Here is a 22,598-nt window from a genome sequence, read left to right as displayed (position 1 = left end):
AACTTTCACCCCATCCAATCAATCATCAAGTGCTGCCAATGCTACCTCCTAGATTCCATCCCCTTCTGCCTTTTCCCACTACCAGTACTCTGGTCCAAGCTGCCATCATTTCTGGCTGGGGCCACCATACTGGCCTCCAACCGACCTCCTTGAATCCACCCTGGCTTCCAAGTCATTCTCTACAAGTCAGCCAGAACAATCTTTTAAAAGGCAAATCTGATCATGGCACTCCTCAGCTTTAAAATATTCCAATAGCTCCCCATGGCACCTGGGGTAGAGCCAATCAAGCAGGTCCCAACTCTCTCTTCCAGCTTGAGGCCAACCTCTCTTTAACTCATTCTTTCTACCCTGTTCATAGTAGCCATCATATATGTCCCATGTTTTTTCTCACCCCAAGGTCTTCGTATATTCTGTTTCTTGTGTTTGGACTGTTCTTAGCCTTCCCCATTATCTCAGTTTAAGAGGGTTCAATTTCCCAAGTGTATTTTCCCAGCATCCTATACAACTGCTTTTTGGTACTCAGCACATTTGTAATTACTTGTTCAAGTTTCCACGGTAATAACCCTGATAGCAAAAGTTTCCATGGTAGCAATCCTGATAAGTAATCATAAAAATTATTAATAATACTTTTGAATAATAAGATACAGTCGTTTTCTATCCCAAGTGCTTACACAAAGAGGGTGTTCTAGGGCTTCTATTAGTTTGTGACAGCAAGTTGTTAAATTTTCAGAAATTTTGTGAGCCAGTTGGTGTCATACTGGTAGCTTGAAATCAACCATAGTCAGAGTATTTGCACCATGGAAATCAGCAAACACTACCAACCCTACCGCTCCTTTCCCACCACTTTTCCCTGGAGAGCCAATTGTTAAACCTTCATCAGCACACCGCTGTTTGCATGCACAGTATTATTTAGTCTCACCACAGCTTTGTGAGATAGGTAGCCCATTTTATAGATGGGGAGACTAAGAAGTTAAATCACTTACACAAGATTTAAGAACTAGAGGCATCCAGGAAGCCCAAACCTACAGCATAGGTAGTTCATCTTCATACCACTATACCATAATGAAGGAAGGATCCTGCCGGTCGGACTTACCTACAGTATCCCCAGCATACAGCACAGTGTTGAATATAGTGAGCATGCTCAATCAATATTTGCTTCATGAACGAGTCAATAAAATTGTAGCACATCAGGAAAACAGAGCTATTTGCTGATAATAATTGCTAAATAAAAGACACTAGGCAGTATGGCCAAAGACTTGAGTCCTTGTTCTGACTCCACCTTGAATTCAGTGGGCAATTTGTGAACAAGTCACTTCTGCCTGGGTTTCAGTTCTCACATCTGCAAAAGGAGTAGTATGACCAGGTGGTCTTCAACATCTCATCATCTCTATAATTCTTTAAATTTACAAGTAACCTAATATCTATTTTTTCATGGTTATGTGGGCTCTCCTTTTAGCAGACACTTTGTTTCCAAACATTATGGATCATGGCCTCATCTATTCTGTCTGGAAAATTCCTACTTTGCTTTAGAAATGTCACTCTGTGGGATGCCTGAATGGCTGGCTCAGTGGTTGAGCATCTGCCTTTGGGTCAGGGCATGACCCCAGAATCTAGGATTGAGTCCCACATCGGGCTTCCTGTGAGGAGCCTACTTCTCCCTCTGCCTATGCCTCTGCCTCTGTGTGTGTGTGTCTCTCATGAATAAATAAATAAATCTTTCTAAAAAAAATAAGAAATGTAAGTCTATTGTCATCTCCTCTGGAAAGACTTCACTGATTCCCTAAAGTCAGCCACTCTCTGCTCAGTGCTCCTTGCATTGATACCTCTTATGGGACTTAACCCAATTATCAAGATCCTCTTCTAGAACTGTAGGCTGCTAGAGGCATACTGAAATTACTGATTTTGTGCCTTGAGCATAATGTAGAGATGATGTTTGTTCAATGAATATATGAAGTACACTGATACCTGGGCCCTGCCCTCAGAGATTCAGAGCTCCTTATCTGGGGCCCAAGTGTCCGTGATTTAAAGTACAGCCAAAGGTGAGGACCCCTGCTTCAGAGAGTTTTCACATGTGTATACACGTGTGTGCATATGCACACAGCACCAGGCTCTATATATCCATAGCCTCACTGAGTATTGATATCTTTCATTATTTCAGAAGAGAGCTGAGGATTGGTTGCAACATGATTGTTGTTTGTCCTACTTGTCCCCTCACAGGCCAGATGGTCATCCATATACAGCGGGTAGACTAGAGAAAACAGATGCCAGGTTCCTAGATGTGGAAAGCATCCCAAAGTGAGACCCATTCCTCACCCAACTTGGGGAACAGCCCACACTCCTGCTTTCCTCTTGCCCTTTCCTCTTGACTCCTTCTCAGTCACCTTCGTAGGCTCTTTCTGTCACTCTGAGCCCTACATGTTGGTGTTCCCAAGGCACCATCTTGAAACTTCTTCCATCCTGTAGCTCCACTCTCTTCTGGGGCCATCTCATCCAGCCCTGTGGCTTGAAATCCTGTCGGATCCTGGCTGCTCCCTTGTTCCACATCCTCAGTGTCTTTCCCTCCAAACGCTTGCCCTACCTGCCTTTCCTACCTCATCTCCCATCATTCTCCTTCCCACCAGTGCCACTCCAGCTAGAGGAATTCATGCTGTTCCCTGATGATGCCAGGCTTATTCCTACTTCTCTGTCTGTAATCTGTTCTCTGCCTGGGACACTCACCCCCAATTCATTGACAGCCCAATACTGTTCTAGAGAACACTGGTGACCCACACAGAAACACACACAGCCTCAAAGAATTCCAGGCACAGATGGAAGGCAATGTGAATGGAGAGGAGAGAAGGTCAGGAAGATATGGAGGCAAGGGGACAGATTTCCACACCTGTGATATGGGTCTCCACACACTGTCCCTTCCTCACCTTCCTGACCACCCTACCCAAAACTCTCCCTCATTTTCTGTTCCTTACCTATTACTGTTGAAATTATATCATCTCTATTCTGTGTTGTCTGTCTTCCTCTCTAGAAAGTAAGTTTTAGTAAGATGAGGGATTTTATCTTGCCCATTTCTATACCTCAAAACTTAGAGCTATGCCAGCCTATGGTACTAGGAATGTAATAAATACTTATTTAAATGAATGAATAAACTATGTCCATTTGGAAACTAGAGCAGTAAATATTTTATTGTTATTGCAATAGCATCTTCCATAGAAACACACACATACACATACTAACCGAGCAAAGATGCACTTATCTCAAGAGAAAAAATTCAAAGGTGAAATTTTAAATAAGTATACCTAAAAATTACCCTTCTCTATCTACTCCTCATTGATATCTAACCAGACATTTACACATAAATAAGAAGAGGAGGTTGGATCCAAATGTGAAAAGACACTAAAAAATGTTATTAGAATTTTACAATGCACCTGATATATTTTCTAGGTTTATATATTTCTTTCTCTATACCCCTTGTTTCCTCCCTCAAAATACAATGGCCTAGTTGAACCTCCTGCTTCAGTCATTCCCCCGACTAACTCAGTCTTTATATCAATAACATTTGTGTTTCTTATGATAACCCCTTTGACTTACTCTTCTTTGCGTGGGAACACTTAATATTGCCTTACAAATAAAGTCTAAATTCCCATACAAGGCTTTGGTTCCTTCTTTCTTTCTTTCTTTCTTTCTTTCTTTCTTTCTTTCTTTCTTTCTTTCTTTCTTTCTTTCTTTTCATTTTTAAAAGTTGTGGTAAAATACACAAACAAAATTTACCATCTGAAGCCATTTCTAAGTGTTCAGTTCAGTACATTCACACTGTGCCACCGGTCCCCAGAACTTCTCTCATAAAACTAAAGCACTATACCCATTAAACATCCACTCCAATTCTCCCTTCCCCAACCCCAACACCTGATTACCACCATTTTATGTTCCATCTCTGAATTTGGCCATTCTAGGTACCATACAGGCTTTTAAGCTGTTTTATGTTTTCCTTCCCTCCCTTTCCTAGCTCATGTGGGCTAAGTTCTGGTCTAGGTTCTACCTGAGTGCATTGCTACAGCTGTAAACTAGCCCTCTCTCCTCCAGACACCTGCTCATCTTACCCACTGGGCCCTGGCACATGAGATTCTCATAGTTGGAACATTCTTCCTTTCTTCTCTGTCTATTCAAATCTTCCCCACCCTTAAAAACAGTCTTTGATTTCTATCTCCTCCTTGAAACCTCTTCCCCCTATTCTGGTCCACACTAAACTCTTGTCTTCTTAGAACTTATATTCCAGTCATTGGAAAAAACAAACATTTTGAATATTCTAATTCCCCAGCTGTTCTGTGCAATATACCATCACCTCATCCAAAAAAATTTCTACATTTCCAAGTAAGAATGATGTCTCATAAGTCATTATACCTTCCACCAAGAAAAAGTAGATATTCAACAAATTTTGAACAAATATTCAGCAAATTTCAACAAATATTGAAATAATAGATAATTCCTACTTTTATAAAATTTTAAAATAATTTGAATCACTCTGCAGCACAATTGGGCAATTTTGACAAATTCTTTTCAAGAAAATTTAGTCAGAGGCAGCAACTTGGTCTAATTTTTTATCTGATCGCTTAGATAAAAGTCTGTTCTAGCATGGTTCTAGCCGAGTCAAATTTATGAAGATGTGCTCATTAAATGAGCTCCCATGATCATTTCCCAAATGGTTTAGAAATTTAAGTTTCTAAACATAAAATAAAATTTAAAAGCAAGTCTACACTTCCCCATTCAATGCCTATCACCCAGTCCACTCTTCCCACACCAGTAAAAGGACCTAGAAAAGGTAAAATCATTATAAAGTGGAGACACTGGGAACTAGAGCAAAGGTGAACCAGAAGCCCATCTCCCTTGGATCATTTTCTCACCCACCTGTATAAATGAACCTCCCTGGAGCTCCTTTGCAGAACTGTTTGGATTTATAAGATAATGTCACCTCCACTACTCCGGGGATGTGCCGGGGAGGAGTCTGCACTCTGATGGCATGAGGAGTGATTAGCTGAGGAATGAACAGGCAGGGAAATAAAATGCTTGTTATACAAATGATCCCCGAGGATACAGAGGACAGGAGTATCTCCCACAATGACCTCCCAGAACAAACTGGCTATACTCCCATTGCCCCAAACGCTCCAAATGCCCTTCCCTGTATCTCGCATGTTTCTACCCTGGAATTTCCTTGCCACTTAACCTTTCTGGATCCTTGCTTTACCACCAGCCCAGCTTAAGACTTTCCCACCTCGGGGGCCCATCTCTGGATTCACTTCCTCCCTGCTTTCTACATTGCTACTCTCTCATGTCATGACTTGGCAATTTCCATATCCAACCTAGCAGTGTCACTTGTCTTTTTGTAATATCTTGTTGGTTTTCTCATTATGAAAGTGGAACATACCCACTTTAGAAAATTAGGAAATTATAGAAAAATATGAAGAAAAATATTAGCATTGCATAACCTGGAGACAGCCACTGTTAATCTTTGGCATGCTTCCAGGACTTTTCTATGGATGGGTATTATATAATCAGATTTTATATCCATAGACACTCATCCTGATTTTTTTTTTCAGTTAGCATTATAGCGTAAATACTATCCCTTCTCCTGTGTCATTAGAACTTTTTTAAGACCTAATTTTTAATGGTGGAATTGAACCATTCCTATTATTTACTATTTAGGCTATTCTAATTTTTCACAATGATAAACAATGTTGCAATAAATATTTACCTTTTTAAGGGATCCATACCTACAATAAATGTGGTTTACATGTCTCTTAATTCTTGGTGCCTTGCTCATAGTAGGTACTTAGTAAGGTGCATTCATGCTGCTGATGTTCCAGGAATTACATTTCCCCAAATCAAAACCATCTTTGGGTCAAAGAAAATCGGGGAAGCAAGTTGTCTGTACCTACCTCACTCCATACAAGCATGGTCCCAAACACCACTTGGAGGCCATCAAAGAAGTTGTCTCCAATGATGATAACCATGGCTCCTCCTGTGGTCCAGCCTTCGCTTGGGCTAATGGCTTTGATGCAGGGGGTAGCTAAGAAGATAGAAAAGAAAAAGTCAGGACTGTCCTTTGATGGTTGAAATCTGGAGTTTTGGGGATTGGCTGCTCTTGAAAGCTGTTGGTTATTCCAAGTTCAAGTTGAGCTTTGCTGACTTGCCATCATTCCCTAATTGGTTGCTGGTTTTCACCAGGTCATTAAAGCCTAATGAGTTGACCACTATGTATGAAAACGTGGAACACTTAGCTAATTGTGCAAAGGGTGTTTTTAAAACCCTGTTGTTTTTCCCCATATTTTTATAAGTTGATCACACTGGAAATGTGTAAATCCCTTTTCTCTCCCCACCTCCTCTGCCCCAAGATGTTAAGATTTACAAGGCCTACTAATGTGCTAGAGAGAGAAGGAGAAAGTAAAATCTATCACAGTGGAGGTTTTTTTTTTTTTTTTCAGTTCTATCAAGAGACAATTTCTAATCACTTTCCTAACTTTGTAGGATGCATTTCCCCTCCTCCCTTCTTCCATATGTTCAAGGCCTCTGGACTTTACATCCCAACAGGAACCCAATATGGTTTTCAGGCCATAACTAAAGTCAATCCATCACTCCATTTCCAAAGTTGACAGGGTCAAAGGTGGAGGAGAACTTTGGCAGGACTCCAAAAACATGAGCCCCCTTTGAACAGCCAGTCAATCACATCCAATCAGTCAAAAGAAACTGGATGGGTTCCTAGTTCTGAACCCTGGGATTTTCTTCTCTCCTTTCAGTGCCCACTGTGGGAGAATTAACACCACTCCAAATTCTTTACTGATTCAATCATTTTCTTTCAGTTCATTAATTCCTATTTAAATTGATACAAGACACATTTTGAGGGCCATGTTGGGGTGGGGGCTGGTCGGCAGTATACAGCAAAACATCACACTAAAATAGTAGCCTCGGTCAGCCTTTCACCCTACATTATAAAGCCTTAGTACCCCAATGAGTCGGGGAGTGTGAAAGATGGAATTTACCGAGGTATTTGTCAGTTATCTTCCTTGATATGCTTTAATTTTTTGGACAACTTGAAGTTGAACAGTTACCAGTATTTCTGACGACTTTAATGCACATAGAAAACTACCCGGAGCAGATCATGGTTTCTTCTTGTCCAAGCAAACAAAAATCAATTAGTGTCAATTTCATTCCACACATTGTTTTGTTTTGCCCACAATCTGTTTAAGGGCACATCTGACACTTATTCATACATGTCTGGCACCGTAATGTTCCTGTTTAACTAAGATGTCATGGGCCTACGTTTGCCTGAAATGCCCGTCTAGCAAAAAGAAAAACACAGAACTGGATGGCAGAGACGGTGAGGCACGGGGGCCTGAAGGTCGGCTGGGAGGCGCGCGGCCTTCAACAGAACAGGCAGGAGTCAGCGCTTACAACTTCACTTAAAACCCACATGATCTTGTGTGCTTTCTTCACTTCCACTCAGACAACATTTGTTTTGTTTTTTGTTTTTTTAAAGATTTTATTTATTCATGAGAAACTCAGAGGCAGAGACACAGGCAGAGGGAGAAGCAGGCTCCCTTTGGGGAACCTGATGCGGGACTCGATCCCAGCACCCCAGGATCACGACCTGAGCCGAAGTCAGATGCTCAACCTCAGAGCCACCCAGGGGCCTCTCAGACATCAATTTAAAATTCAAACCAGGACAATGACAGAGACCTTGACTTATCAGCCCTCCCAGACTGCTCCCAGCCCTACCTTCTGATGGGTCCAGCCTTCTTGCTCGCCGTCCATGCTTAGAGTTGTTATGAACAAACATGTTGTCAGAAACAGCCAGCACGTGTCCATCCACATTCACTGTTGTTGACAACACAACCTGCATTTTTGAAGTAAAAGTGGGGTTGGGGAAGGGGTGGAGTTAGTTGTTCATAAAGTAGCAAAAGTCGCAGTGTACTGTTTTGCTAGACTCCCCTATGGCTTGATGAGAGACGGAACAGAGTCTGGGGGCCAGGGCCATGCCCTCGGCATCTCAGCCGGTCATCCTCCCCCTGTGATTACGGCAGAGCTTCCTGGAAAAAAAGAGGCCACCCTTCACTCAGGTGCTGGTACGTATTTGTATTCAAACCATGCCCAGGTGATGAGATGGGGAACCTGGCCATCTGCCGACTGGTTCCAAAACCCTCACTCTCTACCACAGGACCTTGGTCACCCTGAGGAGCTGTGTGCACTCAGGAAATGAAGATCTCACCACCAGCTGGGAGGTCATCTCTCCCAGCTCGAGAATGGGTTCTCACACTTCTACTGTGTGCGAAAGTAATGCTGGGCCCACGGATGCTGCCTGAGGAGTTGTTTGTGGTCACCCCGCTCACTAGAGAGCAGTGGCAGAGATGCCCCGGTTTTTGGTGAGGAGATGAAGTTGCTGGAATTCAGTGTTGAAAATGTAGGGCATTTAGTATCTAAGCAGAGGAAAGGGAAGAGATGAGTGTGGAATAGTGGAACACAGATTAGGAGTCAGAACTAAAGTTAACACACCTGCTGTTTTGTGACCTTGTAACCTGGGACAAATTACCTCACCTTTTCTAATCTCCATTTCTCTCATCTGTAAAACATAAACGACAATGCCTCTCTCGGGGCTCAATAAATAATGTAAGGATGAAATGAGATGCTGCACGGAAAGAGTTAGGTGCAGGGCCTGGCACGTGCCAAATTGGGATGAGTTCCACCCTAATTGCCTCACCTCGGCCTTATTTGGCCTGTCAGTAGGACAGGTGACAATACTCAGTGAGCCCCTCCCGTTGTGCAGCTCTAAGGGAGGCTCTAGAAAGGCAGACACATGGACTGGGTACCAAAAATTACAAGGCACCCCCAAAGAGCTCACTTTCGGGGGTGAGAGTGGGGAGAAACATGGCTAACACATCAAACAAATAGCATGCCAAAGGAAATCAAATTAAATTCTATGTGTGTGCTGTAGGTCAGGGGTACAGAAGATATTCAAAGAGGCAGAGGTCAGTTAAGCTCAGAGCAGTTGGAAAAGAGTAGCTGAGGTGGGTGGACTTGAGTGCGCCCACTATCTACTTCACCCAGGAGGATGGGCCATCCTAGATCTGAAAATGACTCTTCGCCTCTATTCCCAAATTAAACTTGCTGATATTATATGTATAATTTTTCTGTCAGCCCTTCCTTCCTTATTAAATGAAGGGTGTGAGGGTGGGAGATACCTTGGCCCTGCCTTGTCTCTAATGTGAAGGATTATTCATTCGTATATTCATTCATTAAATGGCACTTGAAATGAGTAATTTCAAGCAAACAAAGTAAACAGAACAGTATAATAAATCCTTTTTTTTTTTTTAGGTGAAGTTTACATACATTGAAATGCACAAATCTTAGCTGCACAATGTTGTCAGATGCATGCAGGGAAGACATGCCATGTCAGGGCATGGAACATTTCCATCTCCCCAGAAAGTTATCTTGTGTCCCTTCTTAATTAATCTGACCCACTACCTAACCCTCACCCAAGGAAACCCTTCTGAATGTATTTTTACCTTCAGAGGTGTCTTAGATGGTATCTTTAAAATTTTTTAATATGTATTTTAATATAATAGGGGTTCAAGAGAACCCCTAAAAGCATGAGTCCCCAAAAGATTTCACCTAACCTAGTCCCAGGGGCATGACAGATGCAGACAAGAATTTTCCATGGAATAAGTGGGCTTCAGTCATTCATCCCAAAAGCATTCACTGAGCTCCTGCTACGTGTTGGGTATTACATCAGGCCCTGGAGATTCAAAGATGACAAAATGTGCTCCTACTCGGCTATGAGTCTCTTCCACACTTCGGTTCATGAAAATACTATGGGTTCGGTGTCCCTGCCTTTCTGTGACATCAAAAGGAACTTAAAGGAACCTCAGTTGTCATTCAGAAAATTATTGTCAACAGCCCACAAGTCAGGGATGCAGCCTATCTAGCTCCAGATCTGTTTTCAATTGTGCCCATGTCAACATGTTTAAGAGTCTGGGGAAAGTCCTTCCAGAAAGTTCCTATTGTATGGTGGCCACCGAAAGGTGTAGACATCCATCACTCGCCACGAGTGCATGGAGATGCAAGTTCTTATCAGAGCAAGCACAAGATGGCATCATAGTCAAAGAGAGGGAGAAGCCAAGGCTCCTGGCATGGAGTTAAGATGAACATATACTTCTGCATATACTTCCCCCCGCTGAAAATAACAGGAGAAGGTGGAGAAAAAAGAGCAATCAGACCACTTTTACAAATCGTGTGTGTGAACGGATTGACATAGCTGCCATCTCTGCAAAAACCCAAAGCAAGAGGAGGTTTCAGGCTTCAGTTGCTGATGAGCTGTACGAGGCCCAGTGAGGGGAGCCCCAGTCTGTCTGAGGATTCTGTGGGTATAGAGAGTGTTCTCTCGGAGGCCGCTTGACTTCATCCCACAAACTCCTTGTCATACTGTACTTTAGTGCTCCTCATGCATTCCTGCCACAAAATATGGGGCTTTCTCGAGCCAGCTGATTTCATCATTGTCCATTTGGGTGGAGTGAGATTTGGTTCCAAAGTGAACGTTTCCCGAATGACATACCCTGATGGTTCAGATGCACTTCATTATTTTCTATTAACAATGGAAATAAATTTTAATCTCTTGCTGGCTAGCTCTGGCCTCTCATGACAGCAAGGGAATTAACCTGAATTATTTCAGTGTCTGCAAAATTTATTACAAGATTTTAAATTATGTCCAAATGTATGTGCGTGTGTGCGTGTGTGTGTGTGTGTATATATATATATATAGATACAAGGCAAGTTCTCATTTTTAATATTCCAACTATCTTACACTGTGGGGCATCTAGAAGAGCCTGCCGATTAAACTGCTTTGGGAAAATGTAGAGGATTTAATCTTCCACCCCCCCCCCGGTGAAACCCGACATGTTTGCTGGTTGTTCTTATACGTGTGCGCACACACGCACACAAATATTGACTTTTACATACATTCACTCTCCTTCTGGAGGAAAACGAACTTCGTTATGGAGGTGAAGATACGTTTGGTACATTCAAAGCTTCGAATTTAACTTCCTTCACTATTTTCTGATGAACGATGACAACACTGATATTATTCTATTCAGACAAGTTAAAGTTTCTGAATGTTTGGGGACTAAAGGAAGTGGAATGTGCATTCCAGCATCGTCTCACTCCCAGGCCTTCCCCTTCCACAAGCCAACTTCTTTCCCCTAGTGAGTATTTCCTGGGTCACGAAGGCTGACCTTTTCCATCTGGAATCAATCAGTCAACCCCTGACAACTTCCTGAAACACCTCACTCCATTTCCTGTTCTCCCCCCTTCTCTCTTTCCCCCTGGTTTGCTTCACTCTTCAAAACTGCAGGCCACAGCAGCTTAATGTTAGAGGGTCAGACACAGTTAGACTCCAAAACACTACACAAGGACACCTTTGACCTTCAAAAATCTTTACATCTTAGCTAAACAAATCAAGGTCAACATTTCTTACCATTACCTTGTTAACTATTTGTATGCATCTTTGCCAACGATCTTCTGATCATATAACCATCAATACCACTTGTTCTCCTAAGCTCATAAACGGATCTGTTTTCCAAGTAGCAAATTTAGTCTTGACAAAGGGTACCGTTTGGAAGTAGCCAAAACTAAAAGTCACGAGCATTATAACAAACATATGGAGAATCTTGCCTACAAAGGAACTTCTATGTCTCATCAGTGTCTCCTATCGCCTTAACCTGATACCTTGTCTTTTCTAAAGCTGTCAGGCTTTCTTGGCACTGCCATTCTGCTGGCACGGCCCAAAAGAATGCCAATTAAGAATACAGATGTCCATAATTTGTGTGGGATGGACCTCCAGTTTTTGCTGCTGACACTGTGACAGCTTTCATTTTTTTCTCATAGTTGGCATATCTGTATTTTAGCTCAAAGCTTCACAAGGAAAGCCTGCAGATCTGAAACCCAAGCTACTGTAGATGATAGCTCTCCTCGACTGAGACATTTCAGTTCAACACAAAAGCAATAACCAATTATATTCATGCAAGTATTATTTATGACCTGGCACTTTAAAGACAAGATTCCAAGAAGGAGAAGTAGGGACCCATTGAAATTGCTTGCATTTTTTAGAGCAGAAATAGTTTTTTACTTTTGGCAATTCTTTATTTTGCTTTGCGAAATCTTTAACTTTTGGTGAGGCCAGATCAATACACACAGACCAACTGGAGAGTGGTAGTGTAGTTTCCGTTCTGAATCATCCAATTAAATGGCAATTTTAGTTATATGAATAAAAAGTCTGTATCTCCCCTTGAAAAATACAAGACAGTTGTAAGAACAAAATCTACAACTCTGTTAGCAATCTGCTAAAAGTGTTCAAGAAAACTGGCCTTTTCAAATTATTTTTTTCTTCTCATTATCTAAAAGTGCTCCCATGTCCCTCACTCTAATAATTTATACAAAGCAGGAGATAAGTTGTAAAGAGCTCTTTCCTGCCTATATGAGGCCATGGTGGGAGTTACTCTTTAGGTGGGCACATCCGTGAATCTGTACAACCCCTTTCCAATAGAGGAACTGCTCCTTTTGGTATCAGAACGATATCATGCAGTATGGGAACTCTTACAACCCTTGGGGTATTTTTATGTCTCACTCTGAGATGTCTTTGACTGTTTGGGAACATCATACTTTCAGGTTTCTTTCCTTTTTTTTTTTTTTTATCTCTCCTTCTCTGTTTTATTTATTTTATTTTATTTTTTATGATAGTCACAGAGAGAGAGAGAGAGAGAGAGAGAGAGAGGCAGAGACACAGGCAGAGGGAGAAGCAGGCTCCATGCACCGGGAGCCCGATGTGGGATTCGATCCCGGGTCTCCAGGATTGCGCCCTGGGCCAAAGGCAGGCGCCAAACCGCTGCGCCACCCAGGGATCTTATCTCTCCTTCTCAAAGCTATAACTGTATGATTTGGTTGAGTTACTTAAGTCAGAGGAATGACCAGCTTGGAGTCTACCCCTAGCCAGTCTTTCTCAGCTCACACACAGGTGTCCCTGTAAAGACCCAACATCTCCCATAGAAGGGTAAAGGAAAAAGAGAAGTCAAAATGAAAAATGTGCGGAATGACCACACGATCTGCTCTTTGAAACAGATGAGAATCCTAGTGTCTGTAGTCACTAGAGAATAATTACACTGGTTAGAAACCTCCCCATATGGATCAGAGTTCTTGCTTTGAAAACACACCAAATTCTATCATTTGTCAGACACATTTCCCCTCCATTTCATATATTTTTTTAATTTTTATTTATTTATGATAGTCACAGAGAGAGAGAGAGAGAGAGGCAGAGACACAGGCAGTCCCCTCCATTTCAATGGGGGTCATGCACCTTCTAGTCGAACATGGAGCCTTTGGTAGTTTAATCTCAGTAAAGCCCTGATAGGCAGCATTTAGAATACACTCAAGGTGGAAGACTCTCCAATACCTACTCACAAACATGCATCCACCAAGCTAAATAAAACGGTCCAGAAAATTCCTGTTATTTTGCCAAGTATGGAAAAAAATTCTTTATGACATTTTACATCTGGAAATGGAATTAAATTCATGATGTGCTTTTCCCTTATAACTGTTCAGTTGCTATATATGTTATTTCAGCTTTCCCAAAGTGTAACTATTATGTGGGATTTTATTTTCCACCTGTGGTAGGAGGAAAGAGACATAGAGACCATTAAAGGGAAAAGAGAAAAGCAAGACAGACTTCTGGTTGTGGTGGGCAACCAAGTCTGGAGTCCATATCAATGAGGAAAAAAATATTCTGTTGGTGTTTTTATACACTGGCTAATTTTCACATTCAACAAGGGGACTCTGATGAAACAATTTTGTCTAAGCCTCCATTAAGTCAACCCAGGCTAACAACAAACAACTGGCTACTGCGAATTGTTTCTCCCCACCACTTTATTCTTGGCACACATCGTATTTTCAAACCAGATTTAAAGCCTAGATTCTTCTTCGTTACTGGACTCCAGGGTCTCCAAAATTACCTTTAAACACCTACCCCGCAAGTATGGATTTTGTCATCTTTTTTTTTTTTTTTTTTTGGTAAGGAATTCCCAGAATTCTTAGCAATCACTGTTGTTTCATATTCCCTAAGGCTAAATTTTCTGTTCAGTTAAGGATCAAGTGCCAAATGAGAGAACATCAAGTTGATTGCTGTTGAGACAGATGTGGGGCATTGTGGGGCTGCTCACACCAAGGGATGGGGGGAATCATGGCATTAATGACATAACTCCTGAGAAGACACTTTTTTAAGTAAGAAGACAGCCCTATATTTCAATCAGTTAGAGGTATTTGTTGATACTGCCAGTGACATTCCCAGCAATACTCTACTGCTATATGCAATGGAGACTTACAGAAAACATTGCCACTACTTTGAGGGCTTCCAGGTGGTTGATGAAGCATAAGAAACACTGCACATAATCAGAAAAGATGGCCATATAGTAATGTATAATTAAGGTCTAAATTGTGTGGCCATTGTATACTCCAAGAGCCCAAAGGTGAGAAAAATTAATCTGAACTGAAGGCAGTGACCAACATTTTCATCAAGGAAATGAGATTTGAGATAGGCCTCAAAGAATTGAAAAAGTTTCGTTATACAGCTTGAGCTTACTGAAATCATTATTCTGACACTTTAAAAAAATCTAATTGGCATAAATGCAGTAGCATGCTGAAGACTTTCCACTGGCATATTTTGCAAATTTGGCTTAGGATGGCCATCTATTAAGAGCCTTTAAAAAAAAAAAACAGTTGACTGTACAAAAATCAAGTGGCAATTTTTTAAACCAGTCTTTCATGTCATCAGGGAGCCTGCTTTACAACTAAATTTCCCCCATCTCTAAGGTCATAGACACTTGCTACATCTACCTTCCCTTTTATTCCACTGAACCCATTGCTTTTCCCATCTAAAACATATGCCAAGTGGGATGGTTATAGCCAAGGGCAGTATTTTACTAGCAAACATTTTGAGAGCCACAGGGGAGCCTTAACATATTTGATGCAGTTCTTGACTTGGCTGGGCCATTCTCTTCCACCAAACTCTGCCCCCTCAGGGACCTCATGAATCACCTGTCGTCCACCAAAAACCAGGAGCACGTAGTCCCCATAAGCAGCTACAAAATCTATATATTCTTACTGCAAAACTATGAAAGCTTTGCTTTCCAGGGAGTTCTGCATCTGATTGTTCTGGAATGTGTTCAGAGGTAGATTTCAGAGCCCAAATCTGAGTCTCCTAAATGTTGAAGCATGTAAGCTTTGTTTCCACCTAACTGAAATCTGACATGCCCTTTCCCAAAAGTTATACAGGCAGCTACTTGCTATTACGTCCCCCTCTTTTCTTCCACGAATAACTCAAAACACATTCCCTACGTGGGTTGGTTAAAGTTTTTATCATCCTGATTCTTGTCTGCATTTGAGATACCAAAAGACACAGAGTGGGGTAGCAGAAGGGTATCCTGTGGAAACAGAGAAAAGCTTGATGTAACCCACAGAAAGCCTTCCCCAAACTTTCTGGACTGCGGGAAATATCCTCAAACCCTCAGAAAGTTGGTTGGTTTTTTTTTCTGACTCCAAATAGATAATTATTATTTCTCAGACTATCTGGTTTGTTTTACCACCAGATAATGGACTCACCTGTTGATTAGAGAGGCCATAAGTCAAGTGATTTTCATTATGAGCTTAAAAACTGCTGCTCGGTAGCACAACAATCTTCAAATGGCACATGAGATCACAGAGCAGCTGGAGTAGCTCTTGAATTGAAAGATTTGAACTGAAGAAACCTGCAGGCAGCTGGAGCTGTATTAAATTTTTACCATTTGGAGTTAATTTAAACTCTCGTTTCCCTCTTCAATGGGTGTGAGAGAAACATTCAACATTTTTTATTTAAGGAAAATAGATGGTGGTGCCATTAAAAAGTTTTATATAAGAACTGAGGGTTTAAGAAATCATAAGGGTTTGTTGGATGGATCTTGGCCCTGTTCCAAGACATGAGTAGCCCTGCCCTTTGCTCCAGCATCATTCAAAGAGACTAGTGGCTAACGCCCAGCTGTGTGGACTGGGTGTCTTTGTCATCCACGTTAATTTCCCCATTGTTCCTGTGCAGTGGCTGCATCCAGGCCCTCGGCCTCTCACATTATCCAGCTACCCCAGTGATGCCAGTCGGTGTTCACACAGCCTCACTTTCTTTCTACATCCTGATAGAGATCTTTATGTCTTCTACTCCCTTCTCCCCACCACGGTGTATTGCTTTTCTCTTCCTCAGAGGTCTGACAGACCGGCTAGGGCACAACCCTTTCCCTCATCCCCTCCTAGTACCCCTCAAAATCCCCTTCTGGCAGGCCCATCCTGGGATTGTGTGAAGATCCTATAAACAAACAGAAATCAACTCAGTGCTGATATCCTTCCCAATCTGGCTCCCAAGATAACTTTTCTTTCATTACAAATGTATGCGTGTGCCCCTCTATATATCTTGACCTTTTATGTCTCAAGGCAGCAGATGGCAAGACCTGTCTGGATATATTTCTCTGTCCTCTCCCTAGAATAAGTGTGATTACTTTGGTGGACCTAATCTAAAAATGGAAAAATTTAGGAGCGAACCTGAGAACACAAGAGTCACTCAGAAAAGTTCAGCAAATGGCAGTAGGGATCTTTATCCTAACTACGTGAAAGCTGCAAGTTTGTAAATGAGGAGTTTATTTAAAATTATTCTAGGATTAGAGATGTGTCAAGGCACTAACTAACTCCAGAATGACAATGGGCAAGTTGGTGCTACTCACACGATGGAAGATACCCCAGCCCTCTACAGTGATCATGCTTATGTAAAACAGAGTCCTCTTGAGGCAAGAGGAAATAACTGGCACCCGGGTCTTTAACGTTCCCGATGTCAGATAAGTTAGTGGTCTGCAGACCTGAGTGTCCTGTTATAGCTGATACCGTGGAAAACTTTGAAAGCTATTTGGAAGAGCATCCACATTTACTATTATTATAATGGTAGGTCTCACTTAGATTTCACCAAGCCACCCATGACCAACACCACTGAGTTTTGGCAGTCAGCATAAAGACAACTGGCTTCATGCTGGGCCCTGTACTTCCAGGCAGGTTCCTTGTAGACCACAGAGAAGCAGAATTAAAGCTATGTGAATCACTCATTTATCATATTCTCATTATCTCCCCACTGGAAGGTAAGTCCCTCGAGGGCAATGAATTATATCCACTTTACTTGTTGATGTATCTCTAGCACCTAGGATAGTTCCTGGCACACAGAATTTCCCCAACAATATAGGTTGGGTGAATGAAGAAATGAATGCGGGCATCTATGTTTTCACTGTGACTCGGAGCAGACCCAGTCAACCTATCTCTGAGGATGATTGGGCAACATCTACCCTAATTGTTACCAACTTTGGTGTTTTAGACTATGAATGTGGGAAATGACAACATGTTTGACTTCTCCTTGGCTTGCTTTTCTTCCAGATTTCCAACTGCCTTCTCTCTACCCATAGTGTAGAGAAATAAATGGGGTCCATTGTGTCTTAATAGGCCTGTCAACTTAAACGAGACATGAATTTCTTTCTTTTTTTTCACTGAGCTGTTATTCTGGGTGTTTCACCCAATTGTTCTGGCTCAAGAAGGGCAGAAATGATTTTCTGTATCTGTATGGCCCATGGATTTAGAAACTTTGGGGACCACAGAAATCTTTTCTTTTTTCCCTTTATTCCTTCACTTTTCCCCCTTCTCTATTTAAAAAAAAAAAAAAGGTATTTAAGAACAATTTATTGAGCTCTGCACAATGGCCAGGATTATGCTAGGCATCGGGGAGAAACACAAACATTAAAAAAAACCTATCAGTTACCCTCAAGCAGCACAGTCTCTTAGATGAACAATAATGGCAAGACAATGTGATCGGTGGTATAATAAAAGCATGTAGAGAATGGTATTATGGCACAGAAGAAGGAGCCAACAAGTCTGTCAGGAAGAGTCAGAAAATGCCTCACAAGAAGGTGACATTTAGGCATTGAAACATGAGTAAGTCACAAAGTCACAAATTGGGGAGGGGCGAAGGGTTCTCAGGCAGAGAGGCAAATGTGTGGAAAGTTCAAGTAATATTCCATGTAATAGAAATCAGTGAAGTGTGCCTAGTGAGTGGTGGGTATATGGAAACCCTAGAAAATGTGCATGGCAGGAGTACTGCTGGGACAAAGATACTAACCAGCCACACCTTTCAAAATCTGAGCTTTCATCTACAGATAGTAGGTAGTTATATTTTAAGCAGAGGAGCAAAATGTTTTAAAAGATAACTTTGACTAAACAAGGAAGGAGAAGAATCAGAGACCTTATTGCAGTTAGATTTAGCAGATACTTAGGAGGAGGAAGTGACACTTCACCAATAAATGAGGGCACGGATCCAGAGAGTAAGTATTGAGTTCTGCTGTGAACAGGTGCTCATTAATAACCCAAGGAAAGATACCCAGGAAGAAGGTAGAGAGGGATTTCTGCAGTTCCAGAGAAGGGTGAGGCTTGAGGCTATGGATCCAGGCATCACCTGGGAAGAGATGGTATTTATAAGAAAGTGGGAAGATTATCAGGGAACTCCCAAGTGGACTGATCCCCTTTGTAAGGGTTATATTACATAGGGGATGCCCATTTGGTAGATGACTTTCATTTCTTTATGTCGGGGGACCATAGAATCCTAAGAGATGTTTCAAGAGGTTTGGGAACACCGGACATTCTAAGCAAAACTTGGTTTAACAGTAGCTTTTTGTGGCAACAGAATCTATAGCTTTCATCAAATTCTCCAAAGGATCTGAGCCAAAAAAGGATTAAAACCTATTGTGTTTTGGTAAATAGACATATGTATTTATATATGTCCGAGATACTTAGGACTTGAACTGAATTAAGAGGTTTGTTTCAGGCTAGAAGAAAAATTAATATAATGATCATGTTCTCATTTGGTCATTTTGAGAAAAAAAAATCCAAGTTCCATGACTGTTTTGGGGACAGGGCAAAGAAGAGAGGTAGGAGAGAAGAGGGAATTTAGTTGGATTCATGACTTGGTAAGAAAAATTTCATATCTCTATTCTATTCAGAGCATATCTCCACACAAAAAATGATTCAGATTAAATGATTGATCATATATAACAAAATGGAGGAATGAAGCAACTATCTGTATAGTATTACCTTTGTCATAAAAGTATTACCTTTGTCATTTTGAATAAGATATGTATTTCAGAAATTCCTAAGTTACCATTCCTTCAGATCACTCCTCCCATCACTACAATATCTAGTTTGGTTTCATATTTTGAACTTGCTCCAAGTCTCTCACTTGACCATCAATGCACATAGTCAAGACTTTCTCCATAGTAGGCTTCTCCAGGTAAAGAGTATTCATTGAAGGTTATACTATTAATGGAATCTAAGCATAGTGTAAAAATCATCAATTATTTTACATCAAAGGATGCTATCAAGAGAGTCAAGACATTAATAGAACAGGAAAAAACTGTTTGCAAATCACTTATCTGATAAGGGCCTGTATCCCAAATATATAAAAAACTCTTACAATTAAACAATAAAAAGACAAATAACCCAATCTAAAAATGAATAAAGGATTAGAATAGACAGTTCTCCAAAGAAGATATATAAATAAATGGTCAATAAGAACGTGAAAAAATGTTCTCCACCGTTAGTCATTAGAGAAAGACAAATCAAAACCACAGTGAGATACCACTCACAGGATGGCTAGAATTTAAAACAAAAACAAATTTAAAAAACCCAGAAAATAACAAGTGTTGGCAAAGATGAAGAACTGGAACCTTTGTACATTACTGATGGGAATATAAAATGATGCAGCCACTGTAGAAAACAGTTTGGCAGTTCCTCAAAAAGCTAAAGATAGAGTTAACATATGACTCAGAAATTCTACTCTTAGATATATACTCAAGAGAATTGAAAACATATGTTCACACACCAAAAAACTTGTACACAAATGTTCATAGAAGCATTATTTATAAAAGCTTAAAAGTAGAAACAACCCAAGTGTCCCTCAACTGACATATAGATAAATAAAATGTGGTACATTTTTACAGTGGAATATTACTCCACCCTAAAAAGGAATGAAGTAGTGACACAGACTTCAATGTGGCTCAACCTTGAAAACATGATGCTAAGTGACAGAAACCAGATACAAAAGGCCACATTGTTGTATGAGTCCAATCAGATGAAATGTCCCAAATACAAAAATCCAGAGACAGAAAGTGGATTTGTGGTTGTCAGTTGGTGGGGAGAAAAGGGAATTGGGAGGTATGGGGTTTCATTTGGGGATGGTGAGCATGTTCTGGAATTGTAGAGTGGTGATGGTTGCACAACATTGTGAATATACTAAAGGTCACTGAACCGCACAATTTAAAATGGTTAAGATATGTTATATGCATTTTACCTCAATAAAAAAATATCAAAAAAATTTGCCAATTAACTTCAGCTCTAACCCCAAAATAAGACAATTAGAATCTACAAAATTTTTCAAAAAGTCTCTTTCTTTGCAGAAGTCAAATATTTACACATTGGATGAGAATCTCCCATCATTTTAAGATTTATTCTACTCTGTTAGCAACATTTATTCTAATCCTGTTAAAAGCTCAGGCACATTGAAACCCTCAGTAAATAACAGAAGAAGCATAGAAAACATGATCATGCCTTTGCTTAGTGAGTACATTTCCAAAATAAAATGACAAGACATTCTTTTAAAAGCCTCTTCAAATGTATATGAGTATTCTCAAGTTTAAAACTCTTTGGAAGTAATGCTGGAGAATAAGGGGGTAGGAGTCCACACACTACCAACCTCTCTTCCTATCTCTGTTTCTTCAGGATGTGAAAGCCGAGCTTGGGTCATCAAGGTACTTTGGAATTCTTTTGAATCTTGAACCTTTTTTTGCATTCAAATTATTTCCATTTGCATTTGGAACACAGAACACCAGAAACTTCCACCCTGTACAGTCCCCAAGAAAGCTCATTCTATTTCTGTTTGTCTTCATATTATACAGCAGGGGGAAATCTGTGTGCCACAGAGGAGGGGTTTGACTTTTTTAAGAGAGGCTGGTGATCATGTTAGATAACTAACAAAAAATGTCCCTGTGCCAGCAAGACCATTTGATGACCCCGACATGGGGGGGGGAGGGGGAGGGAAGAAATTACAAGACATTTTTTTTTTTTTGCAAAGTGTGCACCCACCTCCCGTGTTAACTCCTGAAGGACTCTGTCCCTAAGCCCCGAGGCTCTCCGAGTGGCAGGCGGGAGCAGCCACGATACCGTGCAGGCCAGTGCAAAATGAATGTGGGCGACCCCTTGCCCACAAATTATCAAGAATTTCAAAAAGTCGACAGCAAGGCCATCCACTCAGCAGCTGTCCACGGTGCAAACTCATGGAGGAAGGGATTTGATCAGATGGACCCTACCTGCGATGAGAGGTGAGTTACCGAACCCCCAGAACCTCACCATCCTCACCTAAAACAGGAGTCTAATAATCCCCATCCCTCCCGGTTGCTGCCAGACTTTTTTTTTTTTTTTTTTGGTAAGTCTCAAGCTTGAATGCTATTGTTGAACATGTTTCCCATTTTTCTACGGGGAAGCGGGTGCTATGTATTTCGACGGGGTCTGGGAGTAGCAGGAAAGCCTTTTGGCGGATTAACTATGGGTCCCTCAAAGATTAAGGAAGGGGCCAAGGGGGCCGGCACTTCCTCTCATCTCCAACCTGACACACTTTGCCTCTCTCTGTGTTTTTATTAGCTCGTATCCTCAGTACATCAGTGGCAAGGGTGATGAAACCGGTGGCAGATTTAACTGCCAGGCAGCTGGGTCACTGTCCCGTGGGTCTTGTTGTCATGCTGCGATCTTAAAGTGACCACGGCTGCTTGGGCTGCTGCTTTCCCGAAGACTCCGGGAGAGACCACTGAATAGTTAATCGGTGGCGAAGGAAGGGAAGAGGCTGTTGCTTGCAGAAAGCGCAGAGAAGCTGCTTTGAAAAATCCCAAGGTGGCTGGATATCAAGAACACGGTTCCTGCTGTGGGCAGCTGTGTGTGCGAAGGGCAGCCCGAGGGCTTAAAATCAAATCTCCAGCATGGGTTGGTACCCTCCCCTGGGGCCACAGCAACAGAGGCGAGAAGCCTAAACACTACAAAATGCAGAAACTCTCAATGCTATGGGATGAGGGTTATCATTTAGAGTTATCTTTATTGTTAGCAGCATCGGTGAATAATGTGTTCTCAGGGAAAGAAAGAGAGAGGAAGGGAGGAAGGGAGGAAGGGAGGAAGGAGGAAGGAAGGAAGGAAGGAAGGAAGGAAGGAAGGAAGGAAGGAAGAAAGGAAAGAAGGAAGGAAGGAAAGTAAGAACGAAAGAAAGAAAGAAAAAGAAAAAGAAAGAAAGAAGCCGACCCGTCCCACCCCCTCCTAGACCGCCCGTCCGCAATCCCTGCCGGGCACAACGCAGCCAGCGCCCCCCACGGAAAGAAAGAACCCGCCCCCCCGAAAAGAAAAGAAAAAGAAAAGAAGAAAAAGAAAGTGTT

The 22,598-nt window shown here is 41.5% G+C and overlaps 1 protein-coding gene across 2 annotated transcripts in view; it reads right to left on the bottom strand.

Annotated features, from left to right (window-relative positions):
• The window catches only part of EBF2 (EBF transcription factor 2), a 191,457-nt gene that overhangs the window by 34,841 nt on the left and 134,018 nt on the right, over positions 1 to 22,598 (bottom strand). For both annotated transcript variants that reach the window (XM_038573774.1, XM_038573773.1), the window contains exons 8-10: positions 7,762 to 7,879; positions 5,925 to 6,055; positions 4,897 to 5,023 (exon numbers count right to left, since the gene is read on the bottom strand). In XM_038573774.1, coding sequence (XP_038429702.1) covers positions 4,897 to 5,023; positions 5,925 to 6,055; positions 7,762 to 7,879 — 376 coding nt within the window. The remainder of the gene's footprint in view (positions 1 to 4,896; positions 5,024 to 5,924; positions 6,056 to 7,761; positions 7,880 to 22,598) is intronic.

The sequence above is a fragment of the Canis lupus genome, chromosome 25 (genome assembly GCF_011100685.1).
Source record: "Canis lupus familiaris isolate Mischka breed German Shepherd chromosome 25, alternate assembly UU_Cfam_GSD_1.0, whole genome shotgun sequence".
NCBI lineage: Eukaryota > Metazoa > Chordata > Mammalia > Carnivora > Canidae > Canis > Canis lupus.
The sequence above is the reverse complement of the archived record's forward strand: the minus strand, read 5'-3'. Positions and strand labels throughout refer to the sequence as shown.